The 19,498-nt window shown below is 48.0% G+C and overlaps 4 protein-coding genes across 4 annotated transcripts; all 4 read left to right on the top strand.

The window, feature by feature from the left end:
* The first annotated feature begins 5,997 nt into the window (after positions 1 to 5,997).
* On the top strand, positions 5,998 to 6,603 carry LOC112872389 (CASP-like protein 1U4). Its single transcript, XM_025935469.1, has one exon. It carries the CDS (start codon positions 5,998 to 6,000, stop codon positions 6,601 to 6,603), a length of 606 nt encoding a protein of 201 aa, XP_025791254.1.
* An 892-nt stretch (positions 6,604 to 7,495) lies between these two features.
* LOC112903258 (CASP-like protein 1U3) lies at positions 7,496 to 8,354 on the top strand. The gene has a single exon (XM_025972491.1). It carries the CDS (start codon positions 7,576 to 7,578, stop codon positions 8,182 to 8,184), a length of 609 nt encoding a protein of 202 aa, XP_025828276.1. The 5' UTR covers positions 7,496 to 7,575; the 3' UTR covers positions 8,185 to 8,354.
* Positions 8,355 to 12,068: 3,714 nt separating this feature from the next.
* LOC112903460 (CASP-like protein 1U3) lies at positions 12,069 to 13,110 on the top strand. The gene is made up of 2 exons (XM_025972732.1): positions 12,069 to 12,530; positions 12,625 to 13,110. Exons 1-2 carry the CDS (start codon positions 12,352 to 12,354, stop codon positions 13,013 to 13,015), a joined length of 570 nt encoding a protein of 189 aa, XP_025828517.1. The 5' UTR covers positions 12,069 to 12,351; the 3' UTR covers positions 13,016 to 13,110.
* A 2,015-nt stretch (positions 13,111 to 15,125) lies between these two features.
* Positions 15,126 to 15,853, top strand: LOC112872387 (CASP-like protein 1U1). Its single transcript, XM_025935468.1, has 3 exons — positions 15,126 to 15,170; positions 15,250 to 15,425; positions 15,505 to 15,853. The coding sequence occupies exons 1-3, from the start codon at positions 15,126 to 15,128 to the stop codon at positions 15,851 to 15,853; spliced, it is 570 nt and encodes a 189-aa protein (XP_025791253.1).
* The last annotated feature ends 3,645 nt before the right edge of the window (positions 15,854 to 19,498 follow it).

Raw genomic sequence — 19,498 nt, 5'->3', positions numbered from 1 at the left:
CGAATATTTGCAAAAAGATCCCTCCATTTTACATATACACCTCTAGTCGGGATTGCCTCCTCGCGCGCCGTTCCTCGCCGGCGACAAGATCGGCCGGTGTCGGAGATGGTGCCAACAGTACCAGCATGCCGAGGCGCGCAAGGATCTCGCCGTGTCGCGGCGGTAAAGCCGGCCGACGATAGCCGGCCGCGTACGGGCTCCGGCGCCCATGCCGGCCACGACGGCAAGCCGGCGTTCCGGAGCGATCAAGGAGGAACGCTCGGCAATAGAGATTCCATGAGAAATAGTATCTCACAATCAATCCATTTTCGGTGTCAGACGGCGTGGATGCAGGCCGGAGGTGCGTCGGCGGCGGCGAGGTCCAAGGGCGGCACTGACGGTGGTCGGCGGCCCGGGAGTTGAAAACCCCGCGGCGAGGAGCGGGATACGGCGGGCAAGGGAAGGTTGAGGAGCAGCCTAGGGAGGTGGAGAAGCCATGGCCGGAAAGGATTTGATTTTGGTGGAGGAGCTCGCCGGGATTTGTAGCCGGCAGCGGTACTGCTCAGGCAGTTGGCGCGAAAAGAATGCATGGCAGGGAGAAAACGCAAGGGGGAAGGAGGCTGCCGAATTCCATGGCGCGGTGCTCCGCCGGCTCCAGCGAAGCAGGGGAATGCTCACTAGCTTGGCCGCCGTCGAGAGCGCCACCGGCGACGCGACCTTGGGGTTGCTCAAAGCTCAGGTTTTCGGTCTAGCTTGACGTCGTTATGAACATAAAGCCCTAATGCTTCGTAGATAGCACATCAAACATTGAACATTAGCCTGTACCTGTTCCTGAACATTAGCATAGAGTGATCGGGCAGTAAAACTGCAGAGATCTGGAAGGTTCAGGAACAAATGTACACATTGACATTGGAGTCAGAAATACAAGACTGTTAGTCCCAAAGAAGATAATCTGTTCGGTAATGATCATTTAGTTGGGCGACAAGACATTAGCTGAACGACTGTTATGATAACTTCAGGCGATGATCAGAACTGAGAATTCAGACGACACGGACGAGATGTTCCTGCTTGCTGAGTCGGATGCGTCCGCTTTGCACGGCTCGTTTGTCTTCAGAAATTACGATTTGCAGCTGATATCTCTTGGTTTAATTTGGGCGTGCGGTCCGTCTGCATCAAGTTGCTGACTATACTCTCTGATCAGCCCGATAGGATTCTGAACATTGTGTTCCTGGCTTCCTGCTGACGCGAGATGGGGGCTGAGGTAAACGTTGCCGTGTAGTGCAGAGAGACAGGCGCACCGACGACCTTGCCAGTCAAGCTCGAGCAGACCGCCCAAGCTTAGCTCACGCGCTGTTGCAGACAGGGACATGGCGGAGGCCGCCGGTCACCGTCGCCGGTTACCTCCAAGGACAAAAGCATGGAGCCCCATGGGGACGAGGCGGCGGCGACACGCGCGTGCGCGGGGCATTCCGCGGCGAGTAGGCGCGAAGGCGCCGGCACCGGAAGGAGGCACTTTTGAGCACGGAGCGGCGCCGTCGAGGAAACGTGGATGAAGGCCTCCGGCGGAAGCACGGCACATGTACACGACGCTGTGACCTCCGACGACGCCGAGCGCGGCGGCGGCGGCGAGCGGGGCGCCCGCGCTTGGCACCCGGGGTGGACGGTAAATGGAACACCGTGGACGGTACGGTGTTCCATTTACCGCCGGGCTCTAGGCCACGTGGACCGTCGGATCTCATTCCTGCGGCCGGGATCTCTCAATACCATGTCAAAGCGGAGCTCCCCTCACTGCTTCTGTGGCCCCACTTGTCAGATCCGACGCCCCACTTGTCATCATCTTCCTCCGCGCGGCGCTCGCGTGCAAGCGCTGGGGGCGCCTCTTCGCCGCCCCCATGCATTCTGGGCTGGGGCTCCTCGCCAACCTCATGCACCCACACCGGCGGCATCGCCCGGTTCATCCCCACGTGCGGCTTCTGCCCAGCCCGCGGCCGCGTCCTGCTCAACCGGGTGCCGGGGAGCGACGACGTGCCTGCCCCCCAGGCCAGGACTCCGCCTCGGCCCTCGCCGCCTGGGACCCCACCAACGACGAGCTGCGCACGGGGTTGGTCCCATCCCATGGAGGTAATCTCTTCAGTGATGATCCTTCGTGTCGGAGCATTGAGAAGCGCATCGACTCATCTTCAGAGCTGCCCAAGTACAGCTCCCATCCCATGCATCCGCGACCTGCATCTGCTCATCTTGTTCACATCAAACAAGATGATGTGCAAAAGTCTGAAAGTTCTGTTCTGCCCGAGAGTGCAAACTAGGAACTAGCTCTGTATAAAGGAGCACATACTGAATCGTGAAAGAGAAAAAGAGAAACCACGAAGCTTCAGGCAAGCAGCGAGCGTCAAATGGCCTGAGAAAAATGCTAGACTTTTTTCTTGCTATTGTGGAACTTTGAATCTGAAGATTAAGAATCTGAAGTATTGCACGAACTGTGACCATCAGGTTAATCGACTCTCCATATTCGCCTTTCCTTAATCCATCACTTGCTTAAATATTTGAAACTGCCTTTTAATTTTTAAATTCTGCAGAAGAACTAGAGCATCTGTATGTAAGGGCAGCCACTCAGTTTTCTTGTTCTGAACGTGCGAGGACCCTGCAAGTCTGGAAGTACCTTGTCTGAAACTCTGCACTCTGCACTCGGCAGGAGGTGTCCGACAGCAACTGCGTGTACCGGAACGTGGCGGACCACGCCGCCGGCGAGTTCACGCAGGTGCTCTTCGAGGACGTAGCCTCCGACCCCACGCTGCCGCGCACCAAGTCCGTCAGCTGGTGCCGCCTGCGGCCACGTCAAAGCCGTCTTCTTCCATGTCAGCATCATGCATGTCCTGTCTTCTTCAGTGATTCAGACTTCAGAGTTCAGGCCTCGCAGTGCTTGAATCGTTTGTGAAGGAGACGGCGAGGGGCGAGGAAGAAGGCATGACGCTCTTCTTCGTCTGCTGCAACCTAGTGTGCGCGGCCCAGATTGACTGGATCACGGAAGGAGGATCAAGGCGCGCTCTGCCTCGTCAGAGTCTCAGTCGGACGCCGGGCCGGAGTGAGTCAGAGGCCGCGGCGCGATCCTCCACCGGCTCCGGCGAAGGAGAGCGAGAGGAGGGATGCTCACTAGCTTGGCCGTCGTCGACAGCGCCACCGGCGGCGCGACCTTCGGGTTGCTCACAGTTCGTGAAGATGCTGCGCCACGGGCGGCTGAGGGCTCCGCTTGGCAAGCCAGGAAGGAGTTCGTTTCGGTCTGCTGGCTGGCTTCTTCCGGCGAGCTTTGGCAGAAGTTCACCGGCCGGAACATGACCCATCTGTTCGTGAAGTCTCAGGAGAAGCAGAGAAGGGACAGCTGCTTCCAATTCCATAGCCGCCGCCCAAGAGCCTCCATCTGCACGCGAGGCCTTGATTGGAGGCTGGCCTGGAAAGATGCGACGCGCGGCGCGGAGAGGCGGAGTTCCCCGGCTGCGGCGCCGACATTACCGGCTGCCGGGAGGGCGGCGGGGAATGTTGGCGATTGATCACCGGGAATTAATGATAATATTTATATAATACTTCTGGATTGGATCGCGATTATTAATTGTGATCCGAACATTTTCATATGACCTCCTATACTTTACATATAAGCCCCTGAATCGGATAATTGAAATCGGAATATTTGCAAAAAGATACCTTTATTTTACAAATACGCCCCTGGTCGGGGTTGCCTCCTCCTCACTCTCCATTCCTCGCCGGCCGGTGGCGGGGCTGGCGGAAAAAGTACCAGAATGCCGAGACGCGCAAGTAGATTGCCTCAGCGCGGTGGTAAGGCCAGACGATGATGGCCGGCGGCGTACGGTCTCCGGCGCCCATGCCTTCCACGACGGCAAGCCGCCGTTCCGGAGCTACCAAGGACGAACGCGCGACATTAGCTAGCGCCTAAGCACGAGGTGCTCCCCATAAATCCATTTGCGGTTCGGATGGCGTGGAAGGAGGCCGAAGGTGCCGCGGCGGCGGCGAGGTCCAAGGGCGGCAGTAATGGTGGTCGGCGGCCCGGGATTTGAAAAATCCCCGGCGAGGAGCGGGATACGGCGGTGGATCAACCCTAGGGAGGTCGAGAATCCATGGTCGGAAGGGATTTGATTTTGGTGGGGAGCTCGCCGGGATTTGTACTTAATCGCGGAAGGACTTGGCAGACAGAGTCGAACGTGGGACAGGGGAGGCTGTGCCGCGCTGCGCTGTGGTCCGCCGGCTTCGGCGAAGCAGGGCAAGAAGAAGGATGCTCACTAGCTTTGCCCCGTGGAGGGCGCCACCGGCGTTGCGACATGTGGTTCGTTCAAGCCTGCAACCTGACTGGCTTCTTGTCGCAAGCTTCGGAGCTCTTCTTCCTCCCCTGGAACAGTTTGCCACTTTGCCAACAGAGTAGTGAGTCGTCAACTCGTCATGCTCAGATGTTCGTCGATTCCAAAATGAATTTTCCTAGTAACAATTTGATGGATAAACCTTCAAAAGGAATCTGAAAATCAGGTCGCGATATGCAGGCCGCTGCTGGCATCTGAGAAGTATCTGAACCTGCCTGATGACTGAAGCAAGCATGACTGAACCTGCCTGGCATCTCTGACGAGCACCACCAGAACGAGTCGATTCAGACACCGTTCGTCAACTCCAAAACGACAGTGTTTGACCCGCCAAAACTCCCAGAAATCGTGTATAACCGACCCAACTTATCTGCATAAAAGTTGTAGTCCTGAGAAGCATTTGCATGTTTCATAAGGAAACTTGGATAAAAATCCCACTTTCTGAAAGATATAGAGCTCCAAATTAGGGAAAAAATATACCTTTTGCTGAAAATTCAGACATGTGCAGAGAGTGACTTTTTTTTTGCAAACTTTGGGCTGGATTTCGAGGTCCAATATGTGGTATATTATGGTCAAACATACTGTTAATGTCAATATGGAACATAGGAATATAAGTTCTTGAAAGAAAGTTTGGAGAGTTTCCGAGCAAAGTTTGTAGAAAAACTAGTGTCCAAGGGGTGGGTTCAGGCTGTTTTCCAGAGACGATTTTCAGGTTAGGGCTGAATACATGGATTTGACAAGATTTTGACTGCGTTTTTTAAAGTCTAAGCTAACTTCTCACACGTCCACAACAGAACTAGATCAGAGTATATATGTTGTTATACAAACTTTATATTTGCCAAGAGTGAAGTGTTTAGGCAAAATAAATTTTAGTAAGCACTCAAACATGGCTAGTTTTCAGTACACTAACACTTAGAATTTATCAAACGAACAAGGATACAACTTCAGAACTTGAGTTTGTTTCTTCATATAAACTTGTTCGAGGTTAAGATTTGCCCATAACAGTATTCATGATACCAAAGAAGTTCCAAGTAGTTTAACCCCCTCAACGAAATCAAATCAGTTCAAAACGGAACATAAAGAGACCCATTCAAACAGTGATGCTTTGCAAACAGTGCAGTCGCCTTGTGTTCTACCATGCACTTAACTTAATGCAATCTATGTCATTTTTTTTTCAAAATACAAAACTAGCAATGAACCATGGAATCTAATCATTTCATCGTACTCTCGACTGAGAGGAGCTACTGGCTTAGCACAAAACCAAATGAATGAGTCAACCAGTGGCCAATCATGAACACAATTTGTTTGTTCAAAGACACCAATGAGCAACTTTTGTAACTACTTGAAATTGAAATGAGTGAGATTAGATATATGCCAGTTCATTAGGGAAGAAATTAAAAGAAACTAGTGTACGAAGAAGTGGTCAGCAACCTAGCTTAGCTAACACGTTAGTTCAGCATGAGCACACACTCCTCCATTGGTCTCCCAAGAATTATATACAAAGATTCATCTCACCGTCGTCACACTACTCTTTCTTTACCATCCACTTCATTTCTTTGCACATACATGTATGTGTATATATACACATGAATGCCTGTATGCCGATCATCATCTCATAGATAGCCATAGCCTCGATCGATCGAGATCATCGATCACCATGTGCGACGAGAAGAAGTCCGGCGGCGGCGGCAAGTGGCGCCACCCCGTCAGCCTCGTCTTCCGCATCGCTGGCATGGGGCTGGCGGTGGCGGCGGCGGCGGTGATGGCCACGGCGAGCGAGTGCACGGTCTACGGCGACTACTACGGCGTGCGGCGCCCGCGCACGGTGACCTACCGCGACTTCCCGGCCTTCGTGTACCTGGTGGTGGCGGCCTCCATCGCCGCGGCGCTGGAGGCGGTCGCCATCTTCCTCGGGGTGTGCAGGAAGGGCAAGGCCAGGAAGGCCGGCGCCGTGCTCGCGCCGCTGCTCGCCGCCGCCGCGCCGGCGCTGCTCTACACGTCCGCCGGCGCGGCGTTCGCCGCCGGCTGGGACATCTACTACTACATGGAGCCCAGCGGGCGGCGGCTCAGCGTCTGCGCCAGCAGCGTCGGCGCCCGCTTCTGCGCGCTGGTGCATGTGTCCATGTGGCTCTCGCTGAGCGCCGCCGTGGCCGTGTCGCTCGCCGAGTGGGCGGCGGCGGCGCGGGGGTGCGGCGGCGGCTCGGACTCGGACTCGGACTCTGACGACTCCGTCTGCGGGCACGGGTGCCATTCCAAGCATTAGCAGGTTCCTTTTTTTTCTTTTTGAGAAATCAAGAACTGTAATTAGATTTGCTTGTGTGATGATTGATGAGTGATTTGTTGTTCACCCATTTTGTAATTAGTAACCACCACTTGGTGGACTATTTGTATGAACATCGACATGAAGAACATGTTGGATATTGCTATATACATAGTATGCTGTGGTTCAGCTTCTTGTCTTCATTCTAAATTTCGCAACTTTTTTTTGGAGAGGTCACGACTTTTCATATTCTTGACTCGATTTTTTTATATTTCATTTTTCCTAAAGTCTATTAAGGTATAATTTTGATTTTTTTCATGGTATCAATCAGCTTGTGTTAATTATGATCATTTGACTTTGGCCAACAGATAAGTAGCTCTGCAAAATTTACTGCAAGCAGTGTGTAGTAAGAAAAACAGTGGACTGGACCCAGAGTCATGCGACTTCCTAACGAGGGTTGTGTCTGGGCTGGGCCGTCTGGGCGCTCACTTGAGGAGGGAAGTGCTGGGCCTGGGCCCATGACTAGACTCTGCTGAGCAGAGAGCTACGAATAAACCATGGAATCTAATCATTGTTCAAGCTCTCATAATCTAGAGAAACTGGTTGGTTAGGCGCAAAAAACAAAGACATTTTGGTGATTAAACTAGTTCCTAATCGTCGATATTATCTCTAACTACTAGAAACAAGTGAGATTAGACGCCAATTCATCACCGAGAAACTCAAAACAAATCGGAGGTGAGCTAGCGAACGTTAGTTGAGCATGCACACATTGCCTGCCCCCAATCACTCACATCTGACCCCATCTTCGTCATCCACTTGTTCGTCGTCATCGAATTCGCATACTTGTATATATACATCTACCATCATCTCCCGGTGCAAGCCCTCTTCAAGTCAACAACCAACCTCGCAACCATCGTCGGTCGATCCCTAGCAAGCTAGCTAGCCGGCCGGCGTGTTCATCGGTTGGCACCAACCATGCACGACGAGGAGAAGAAGGACTCCAAGTGCGCGACGGCGGTGAGCATCGCCGGCCGCATCTTGGGCATGGGGCTGGCGGTGGCGGCGGCGGCGCTCATGGCCACGGCGAGCCAGTGCACCGTCTACGCGGCCTACGGCGCGCGCCCGCGCACCGTGACCTACAGCGACTTCCCGCCCTTCGTCTACCTGGTCATCGCCAGCGCCATGGCGGCGTTCCTGGAGGCCATAGCCATCTTCCTCGCCGTGTGGAAGAAGGGCAAGGGCAAGAAGGCCGCGGTGCTCATGCCGCTGCTGGGCGCCGCCGTGCCGGCGTTGCTCTACTCCTCCACGGGGGCAGCGTTCGCCAAGAGCGCCGACATGTCCTACTGCTCGGCGTACGGCCAGCGCGTCAGCGTCTGCGCCGGCAGCGCCGCCGGCGGCAGCAGCAACTTCTGCAGCCAGGTGCACATCGCCGTCTACCTCGCGCTGGCCGCGGCGATCGTCGTGTCCGCCGCCGAGGTGGTGAGGGCCTTGGGAGGGGCGGCGGCCCTCGGCGGGTCGGACTCGGACTCCAGCTCCAGCTCCGAGTCGGGTGGCTGTGACCATGGCTGCCACCACAAGCATTAATTAGGTTTTGCGTCTTCATTTTTACATGCTTTATTTAAGAGATTAATTAGTCGCTGTAATTAGTTGGTGTGCTTTACTTTCGCCTTCTGAATTAACGGACACTTTGTGGCCCGTTTGTATGTACCTACAGTCCATGGAAATAATTATGTTTGAATATTGTGGTGTTGACATGTTGTTATCTTGGCCACTTTTTGCATTTTTATTTATTAACAAATTTTGTATGTGAAATTCTTCTTGCTGCTAAGTAGAACGAGTTCTGAATTTTGCCACCTAACATGTCGATGTTTCACTTTTCTCAAACCTATTCGGTAACGGCGTTTGTTGTTTTTGCCACCATATGCTCAGTCACTCCAGTTGACTAATACGTATCTTATTTTTAAATGTATGACATTTAGGACAAACTAATTAGTAATATTTTTTTGAATACTCATAAATACAAAATCTATACTTTTATGAAACTAAATCTTGAGAAAAATCCACTCATTTTCAAATACTCGAACTCAAATCCTAAAATGATAGTTTGTATAAATAAAGTTTTAAATTGTAGGCTTTGATAGCCCTAAACTCGCACGAAGTTTTAAAAGACATTTGTGCCTAGAAGGAGTATATCCTAGTTGGCCAAAAATGAAAATGTTAAATTCGTGACATACTGACATACCAAAAATACCCTTAATGCTTGTTAGTAAGGTGTAGAAAATGAGTTGCGTGAACAAATACTAAAACGTCCTAGGAGGGACTAGGTGACATTGTGATAATAAGAGAATATGCGTAAAAACTTCAGTTAAAGAGGACTCAACCTAATTGTAGACACCCAAACTATCCTTAATTGAGTTGCGTAGCACTGGTTGGTCCAACTCCTCTTAAGAGGTTTCATGGAGCAAAATAGTACGTATGATGTGAAAAGAATCGGTGCTCGTAGCTTAAGAGGAGGAGGGGGTGAATTAGACAAACTTAAACCTTAACCTATGGCTCAAACAAGATTGCACAAAATATAAACTAGAGCATTCTATCTAGATGTGCAGTTACAGTTCATTTAGTGTGAAACTCTAATTCTAAAATAAATTTTGCAACTTATAGCCAATTTTAACAAGATACTACACTAACAAAGTAAAGGCACACGAGTTGCAGAGAAATGTGAAAACATAAAGGAGGGGATGAGAGGAAGCAAACTCTTGACGTGAGAATTTATTCCGTGGTATCGGTAGGTATTAAGTCACCCCTAGTCCATATTGTTAAACCACTCACTAAGATATTGCTTTCCGGCCACCAAGTCTCTTTCGGGACAACCTTGACGACTTGCCACAAAGGTTTGGCCACTAAGACTCACGCCAAGTTTTCCGGTCACCTTGATGCCACTTTTCACTAAGGAGCTTCTCCATGAAAGATGGGGGGTCTCTACATCCTCCGTACAAGATCGTCCACGCCGCTCCACACCAACCCGGAGGGTCGAAAACTTGCTGGTGCGGTGAGTCTCCAAGACTCCAAGAGATCGGCTCACCAAGATACAATTTTTAGGTTCACTCAAGAATAGCACAAGGCACAACACCTTGCTCTCTCTCACTCTCTCTAGAGCTTACCTAGCACTAATCACTCTCTAAGTATGTACTAAGGCCTATGGATTTAATCACTAAGCACTTTGGTGGATAGAGCTTGTATCTATGTAAAAACCAAGCCTATAGCTTCTCCAAGCTCTAACACACATGAAATAGCTGGGTGGAGGGATATTTATAGCCCCAACTAAAGAAACTAGCCGTTGCAAACGCATTGCAACATTCTGCGTACCACCGACTGATTCGGTGCGCACAGGAGGGGTACCACCGAATCAATCGGTGGCCTTCACCTTAGCTAGCCGTTGTTAGCTAATGAGAGGCTGACTAATGAGAGGCTGACTTCTGGGCCCCACAATCACCACCGACTGATACGGTGCATGCTTCTTATGGACCATCGAATGATAGTGTCAAACTAGAGTTGATCTTCTTCCTTCTACCACCCTCACTGACTGGTTCGGTGAATATCCTCATGTCACCACCGAACCATATTGTTAGTACAGAGAGGTTTGCAAGATTTGATACCCTCACCGACTAATTCGGTGCTCTTTTCGGTGCACCACCGATTTAATATGTCAATTGCGTTGGTCAGGAATCTTTTGCTTGTTTTGATCGTAACTTTTTGTTCGGAACTCCGATTTTGATGATCTTGAACTCTATGGAAAGCTTGTGAAATGCTCTACAAGATTCTTCAGAAATATAACCCATTTGATCAGTCAAAATATAAATATCCATGGGACTCCAATTCATTCCTCTCGTTGTCTCGGCTTTGGAGGTTTTCTTTGCGTTCATCTTTGGAACCTCTAAAATCCTACAAATATTCATTCTTGATACACATATTACTCCTGATGACTATGTTATTACTCAGTCACCAAAATCACAATTATGGTCTAATGGGATCATATTTCTTACATGATGACATCACAATGGGAAAAATTGTGATTTTACCTGTAGTATTATATCTCGAGATGGCCAAAGCAAATAAGCAGTCAATGTTGAAAAATAACTATGGTGAAAGAAAAACAAAAGACAAAAAGAAGCTATATGAGTTATGACTTTACTAGCGTCTAGTTGTTCCTTGTCTTGAATTACAATTCTATATTAAGGAGATAGACTATAGCTTTGGACGAACAATCTTAAAAATTAGGAAAGGAAAGAAAAATAGGACCTCGCTAATGGTAGAAAAACATGATGTTTTCCAAACTATGTTGATGGGCATTGACTGATGTTGTTCTTGGTGGCAAGTGCCAGGAAATGTCGTATGACAGGTCTGTATTGTTCAATTGTTAGAATAATGGTACTTGCATTGTGTAACATGTTCTTTTAATATGTTTTTGCAAGACATTCGTGCCTACGTACTTAACAAGTACATGGTTGTAGTTGATGGAAGACCTTCTAACTAACTTCTGTTCGAGGTCAAGTCACACACACAACCCTATAATACACACCAGTGCATAATATGGAATATAATAATAATGTTGATTATATGCACCGGTTCAGAACACTCCATGTGCAATCATTCTATCATAACATGGAAACTCAGACCAGCTACTACCATGGTTTTAAAGAACGATAATTAAATAAATGAAAATATTGCCCCAATATATCCGTTTTTAGTGCAAGAGGGGAAAAAATTATCACTAGCTCCAATACACGCAGCAATATGTGGTACGTTTTAATTGCAAGAGGAAAAAAAGAATCCTTAAGTATCTTAAACACACGCCAATCGATGGTACTTTTTAAGTGAAAAAAGGGAAAAAAGGTCATTACTGGGTCGGTAAACAAACATGAATATAACTCAAACGGGTTCTAATGCAAGATCTCAGATAAAACACATCCACTCAAAAATGACCGTAACTTGAAGTCTCTTCTGGACAAAAGGAGACCCTTTTTTTTTCAGCAACTCTAACAAAATGTCAACATTTTTGCAGTGCCAGTAGCCAATTTTGAGAAGCATATATAGACAGAGAGATGTAATTGATTTAAGTAGTTGTGCTTATTATACAAGCGAGCTCCTACTCAAAATTTCTTTGGTGAACAAAATAAGTTCCCTAGAAATGGAATATGACACAAAAGAAAAAAATGATCCAGTGTAAAATACAAAGTAAGCAATCTTCGCAAGTAGCAATAGAAAATGGTTAGCAAGATGGTTAGTGATTGATGTGCCTGAAAAGCCAAGGCACCACCTTGCTCACTGGCAGAGACGTACCGGGTCCAAGTCAACGGTCGACTACCTTATCAACTTCACCCTTTTATACAAACCATTGCGAAAATTGCGCTTTTACAATGTAAGTTGCTCGTGAGAGTAGCTAACCACTTCATCGCAATGATCTCGATCACATCTTCGATTAGACGATTACCATATGAAGCATTCACCCCATTCGGCAGCGAAAAATTATCTACTGATTTTTTTTATTTTTCTAGATGAGTAGTAGTAGTTCCTAACTGCTGTCAGAATCATTAGCCAAGAAATAGTTGGGAATAAATGCTCCATAATTGGACTAGAGATTGCTTAATTTTTTTTCCGACCAACTACTTGCTTGTCTTGCTCATACAAGCGCTTAATCTGTGGTGTGTAAGGTGATGCCTTGCTCGTTGATGTTGCTCTGAACCATCAACCATGGCTGCTGGCAAGTCCGACGGGTCGTCGGACGCGGCCAGCCTCGCCCTCCGCATCGCCACCGTGGCGCTGTCGGTGGCGTCGGCGGCCATGATGGCGTCCGCATCCCAGCGCTCCTGCGCCGGCTGCGTTCCGGCGAGCCAGGTTTCCGTCTCCTACAGCGACTACAGCTCCCTCAAGTACGCGCACCGTACACGCATTCTTCCTCCGGCCTGTGTCTCCATTGATGCGCTGACCATGGAATTGGATTCATGTGCACGCACGGCGGTGCAGGTATTCTCTCGTCGCCAATATCATCTCGGCGGCGCTGCAGGCGGCGGCGGCGTGGCTGGCGGCGCGCGGCAGGGAGGGCGAAGGCAAGGCGGCCAGGTCGCTGGCCGAGCTCGTCGACACGGCCGCGCAGGTGTTCCTCTACTCCTCGTCGGCGCTGGCGTTCTCGGTGGACGACTTCGGCACCTGCGGCCACAGGGTCGCCGGCGTCTGCAAGGGCTCCGGCGAGTTCTGCCAGCGGGTCCGCGCGTCCGGTGCCGTCTCGATGGCGGCGGCCGTCGCCCTGGCTGCGTCCAAGTACCTGAAGGACGTGCCGGTCTCGACTTGGTTCAAGGGTGATGAAACGAAGAAGGCGAAGTCGGGTTGTGGCCGCGGCTGCCATTGCCACCATTAGCTCAACTTCGTCAGATTATGAAATTTGCAGAAACTTGTTTCGCTTGAGTTGTTCAGTTGATTGATTCCTACTTTTCGATTGATTTTACCATGATCTGGAAACAAGGAGCAGGATATGTTCTTGGGGAGTTTCGGTTTTGGAAGTCAGCCTGGGTAACTCATTTTTTATTGTACATGTGCTGCTATCTTTTTAAGATGTCACAATCAAACAGATAAACGAACTGCGGCTGCTTCCATGTGAGTACATCCAAATATGATTTGGGCCTTCCCCTTGCATGCCTTCACATTGCAACCAAAAAACAAAAACTACTTGAATAAATTATGACAAATTCAGACAATGGTGCAAGTTTATCCTATAAATTATGACATAATTGAAAAAACATACAAGGGGAGGAACAGACAGCTACACATATCTGAAACATGACTCATCTTCAGTTCATTTAAAAGTAGTTAACTTGACTTCGCTGAGATCATACGCATCAGATCATTATCACGTCGAGAGAATTAGGAAGCTGTCCTCATCAAGCATTTCTGGCACCATTCAGGCAGTAACCATATGAACCTGAATATGTTCAGGTTTCATGCCCCCTGCAGTTCAAAAGGCTTACCAAGTTGCTGGTTTCAATCAATGACACTGTCAGCACAGACCTGAAGTTAAAATTTTCCCGGTTGTTATGTGATGCTCTTTTGCTTCTTCTTCATGGATCAGGGTATTAAATTTAGCCCGTGTTCATTGAAGGTAACAGCTCTTTGTTCTGATCTCAATTCTCAAACACATTGTATCTATTCATTTTGGAACGTTTCCAATTAGACATAAAATTTACATGTTTATTTTCAATATTATGGTTACTGAATAATACAACCAATGTATTGCCTCTCGAACCTCAAAAAACTTGATCATGAGCAAACATTTCTGAATTATTCCTTATGGAGGCGAAGCCTCTTCCCGGTAGAATTAACTAAAGTAAACTCTGGACACCAAAGAATTTAGAAGGAATTAGGCCTATTGGCCAGACAAGTATGCATTTGTTGAGTGTCTCGCTCACCCATAGACCTCTTCCCATACTACCAATGTGACTGCTTTCGTTAATATATACTACGATGCTGGTTACATTATCGCTGACATGGTCATCTGAATGTTTGCTTTGTCTTGGAGAGCTCATGATTAGGTGACCAAAGAGGCCAAAGAGGAAGTCAATTCTATTTTTTTAACAGCAACTCTGCAAGAGGTGATTCAAAATCAGGATGATCTTTAAATTTTCATGATCCTTGATGCGATATTATATGATTGAAAGGAATCAGTGCTCGTAGCCTAAGAGGGGGAGGGGAGAAATCACAATTATGGTCTAATGGGACCATATTTCTTATAATGATTCTTTTTACTTGAACCCTTACAATACTGTCTACTGTCTCAAACCCACTGAATTCTATTCACTTTGGAACTATTCAAATTCAAGGAAACTCTGCTGTTCATTAAAAGACATTACTGAATAGAAAGATCAGTGTCTTGCTTGCCTCGGACCTTGAACAACTTGAACAGTTGAAATGAACAACCTGTTTCTGAATTCCTTATGGATGCGGCATACCTCTTCGTCGTCAAATTAACTAAAGGGAACTGCAACTTGGGTCATTGAGCAAGACAAGTTTTTGCTTTAATAGAGTGTCTTGCTGAACAATAGACGTCTTCTCTTTCTACCAGTAATTCAGTATAGCTACTGCATCAATAGTATATATGATACACTTACATGCCTCCTTTCAGAGTTGTCCACCAACACAAGCATCTGTTCTTGCTGGTGGCAACCAAACTTTGCGCCAACAGAATGTTTGCTTCTGTTGAGTGTCTTGCTCACCCATAAACCTCCTCCCCTACTACCAATCTATCCTGAATCTGAATTTATAAGATACAAGTCACATTCTGCAGATATCTTCAAGTTCAGAATAGTAAGATACTGCAGGCGCGGTTTATCTGAATGTTTCCTTTGCCTTGGAGATCACGTAGTTGGGGGGCCATGGACGAATTCCCTGCTAATTTTTAAAAGCAAGGGGAAATTCAAATTCTTGATTTGACATGAGCCTTAGGATGACAAATTGTTGGTTGCTTGCTCGGTTACATGCATCCATTCAGAGTTCACCACCATTGCAAGCATCTGGACCCGGTTTATATAGCTTGGTTTTTCTTGGCGTTGGTCTTGTACTCTTGCTGTCGCTCCATAGTCCATTCACTTTTCGATCAAGATGGCCGACGGTGAGGCCGGCAAGGCGGTGAGCCTCCTCTTCCGCATCGCCGCGCTCGTCCTGTCGGTGGCGGCCGCCGTCGTGATGGGCACCGCCAGCCAGCTGGTCGTCGGCGGCGGCGACCGGGGAGCCCCGTCGAGCTACGCCGTCTCGTGCAGCCAGTACAACGCTCTCAAGTAAGAGGCTACTCTGCTACACGCTCACACAGTTGGCCACGCGCATGTCGACGGCGTTCATTGAGATGAGCGCGTGCAGGTACTTCGTGGTGGCCGGCGCGATCTCGGCCGTCTGCTCTGCGGCGGCGCTGTACCTGTGCGCCGTGCGCGCCGCCGCCGCGATCGGCTCGCTGCCGCTGGTGCCCCTCCTCGACGCCGCGGCGCAGGGCCTCCTCTTCTCGGCAGCCGGCGCGGCTGGCCCGTGGGGCAGCAGCGGGGTAGACGTAGGAGGCGGCGGCGGCAGCGTGTGCGACGCCGCCGGCGCGTTCTGCGGGAAGGTGAGCGTCGCGGCGGGCGTTGGCGCGTGCGCGGCCGTCGCCGTCGCCGTCGCGGCGCTGGCCAGGGACGCGCGCCGCAGGGGCAGCTCGGGAGGGTCGTGTGACTGGTGACAAGCTCAACCCCCAGGCTGTGCTGCACCGGCGGCGGCGCCATTGCTTTGCTCGCATCCTTCTCAGCTGAGTGAGAATGCTGGGGCACCGCAAGCTAGCAAGATCTTTGGAGAGTGAACCGTGAGGAGTGTTGTATTAAATTGCAGTACCGAAATGTTTTGTTAGCTCAGAAGATTCAGACATTTTTTTAACAAACACGCACACGCACCTTCTTCTTTAGGAACAGGACGCCAACAATCTTCATGGCAGAACCGAAAACCCCCTGGCCTCTCATTTCACATCCCAATCGCGACTGAAAATGTGGGAAATTTAAGCAATCTTATGAGGAGAGAAACAGACAGGTAGACAGCTGCACGTCCAAACTCTGAACCCCTTGACAGTGTAGTTCGATTTACAAGGGTTTCAGCTGCCTTTGCTCAAACATTAAGCACCAAATGATCACATAGTTTTTCAGATTTGGAATCTGAAGTCGTGAGATACTCGCCTATCTATGAAATCTGAACTCTATAGTCAAATCTTTCAGTCAACGTTCAGGCTGTAAGGCAGAGTAACCTATCACACGATCCTGAACTTGTTCAAGAGGAGTGAAAACCAAAGCAGTTAAAGGCAAACCAAGCTGTGGCGTGCCGGTAGATACGGTCATACGGATCGATACCATTGGCAGCAGGTGAAATGTACTGGTGGATGCTGAAAAAGAAAGCTGCTAAATCATCTTTAAATTTAAATAACCTTGCTGCGTTGACTGAGTACAAATGACACAGAAATAATTTAAAAGGCTGTTAAAACGTTGAGCCAGATAACACAATTACATGCATGTATGCATTTGTTGAGTGTCCTGCAGCCCGAAATCATGTGTGTGTGTGAATTGTAATAACACGGTGTCACAATTAGGGTCCCTTTGGTGTGTAGCTTTTCTTTCAAGTCTCATGTTTTGTCACTAATAAACTCGTGCATGCTCGATCTTTTTTAAGAAACTAGGCTATGCAAGAGTCTGACCAAAGTCTTCTAGCATCATGAAGAGGTGGGGCCCATGTGTCATGGGCTCAACCATAATTTATGTAATAATATATGTCGGCACATATTATCTTTAATTTTACCATATCTCGTTGTATTATTTTTTTTATCATCAAACAACACGATTGAGATTTGGAAAGCACTTGGCATGAACTTGAAAGGGGTAGAATTCCTCCGGGCCTCGGAAGAAATTGATAATCGCGGCAATGAATACTCATCTTTCAGAGGTTGTAAATAACTTATGGTATGGTTATGGAAACTAACTTTTTTTCCTTGATTACTGCACGGGTGTTGCCAAATTATGGGTCGAAGCGAGAAGGATGCCCTGACTGCTGCCCAGATTATGTATCCCCTCATGCAGTGTGCTCATATATTGTTTCTCAAGGTTAGTTGGCACTAGGCAACCTAGCAAGTATATCTAGTGCAAATTCACATGATGCATTGTGTGCAAAAAGGAAGCCTATAAGTATTTATTTAGTTCTTTTAGCAACTTAAAGAAAGCTTATAATTGTTTTTTTCAAAGTGTTAGCTCAGCAGATTCAGATATTTTATTTTAACAAACACGCACACGCACCTTCTTCTTTAGGAACAGGACGCCAACAATCTTCATGGCAGAACCGAAAACCCCCTGGCCTCTCATTTCGCATCCCAATCGCGACTGGAAATGTGGGAAATTTAGGCAATCTTATGAGGAGAGAAACAGACAGGCAGACAGCTGCACGTCCAAACTCTGAACCCCTTGACAGTGTAGCTCGATTTACAAGGGTTTCAGCTGCCTTTGCTCAAACATTAAGCACCAAATGATCACATACTTTTTCAGATTTGTAATATGAAGTCGTGAGATACTCGCCAATCTATGAAATCTGAACTCTATAATCAAATCTTTCAGTAGTCAACGTTCAGGCTGTAAGGCAGAGTAACCTATCACATGATCCTGAACTTGTTCAAGAGGAGTGAAAACCAAAGCAGTTAAAGGCAAATCAAGCTGTGGCCTGCCGGTAGATACGGTCATACGGATCGATACCATTGTCAGCAGGTGAAATCTACTGGTGGATGCTAAAAAAGAAAGCTGCTAAATCATCTTTAAATTTAAATAACCTTGCTGCGTTGACTGAGTACAAATGACACAGAAATAATTTAAAAGGTTGTTAAAACGTTGAGCCAGATAACACAATTACATGCATGTATGCATTTGTTGAGTGTCCTGCAGCCCGAAATCATGTGTGTGTGTGAATTGTAATAACACGGTGTCACAATTAGAACAGCAGGGCATCCGAAGAAAGGGAGAAGTGTGTGTGTGTGTGTGTATGCATGTATGCATCTGAAGAACAGCCGCGGCGGACATGCCCAAGCCCGGCCCATCACTATCAGCCTGCAAAGCCACACGGAGCGTCAGAGCAGGTAGGTGCCTCCAAAGACTAAAGAGGAGCTACAGTTACTGAGCTAGCTGGTTGAGGAGACGGATCAGCTGCTGGAACCCTATATACTGATCAAGAAGACAATGCATGAAAGACTGACACACAATGACACACAAAGTGGCGTGTGAGTGGCAATAAAAAGATCGGTATCTTTCATTAAAAAAAACAAGATATCCAACAAGTATCCAGGCCCATAGATCATCTACCAAGGCAAATAGGCAAGGCTCCATGGCAATGGCGTTCCATGCATCGTTTGACCGGCGGATCATGGATGCAATTTGTTACAGTGGCCTTGCATTGCCCAGATTAGATGGAAAGGACAGTTGCTTTCCAAAGGTGGACTTTTAGAGTCGTTCATCACGAGCAGGGACAAAAGCCAAAAGCCAAGGACAGATACAGGCCGTGCCAGAGGAGAGAGATATAGAAGAGACCAAATAAATAAATCGCTTACTTGCGCAATTGTCACCCCCATTTTCTTCATCTAACTCACATTCTCAGTGTACCTAAAGCATGTTTCATATGTTAGCTTCACCAAAAAAAACACGGTTTAATACCTAAATATTGTTCCAGCTTAACTAGACAGAGAGAGTCGAGAGAGAGAGAGAGAGCTTCCATTGGTTTGATGTGCTGGTGTTTACATATATTTTAGCAATTCCTCTGTGAGGAATATATATAAACAAATTGATTGATGTGCTGGTGGTCTTTAATTTGCAGGTTTCAGAATTCAATCCAGTCTACAGGTACTATGGTTATCTTACTTAACATTTCATTTGTAAATATAATTGACATTCAACTTTTTGTAGCCAAAAAGAAAAGGAGACATTCTCTGTAGCTCTAGGCTATAGCCCATATATAACTTCCTGGGGTGGAGTGAAGGAGCAGACTGTAAGAAGACAGGCATCATCTTGCACGGGCCACAGGGTAGTACTCGTAGGTAGGGATGCAGGAGCGAGCCTGTAAAGCCTAGAGACATGAAAGTAGATGGGCCCTGCGCAGCAGACCCTGCTTTAGGCCCAAGGCTCCAAATAAGGCCCAGTACATGAGGACATCCAGAAAGCAGGGTGGCATTTTATTTTATTTTTTTGAATCAATGGTTTCCCGCCAGAACGATCAAAGAGAGGAGGGGATTCCACCAACTGGACTGATAATGCAGTTTTCTTTTCTTTTTTGAGAACAGACAGATAATGCAGTAGAGTAACACAGCTTGTATGCA

Source organism: Panicum hallii, chromosome 8, assembly GCF_002211085.1.
Source record: "Panicum hallii strain FIL2 chromosome 8, PHallii_v3.1, whole genome shotgun sequence".
Lineage (NCBI taxonomy): Eukaryota > Viridiplantae > Streptophyta > Magnoliopsida > Poales > Poaceae > Panicum > Panicum hallii.
The sequence above is the reverse complement of the archived record's forward strand: the minus strand, read 5'-3'. Positions and strand labels throughout refer to the sequence as shown.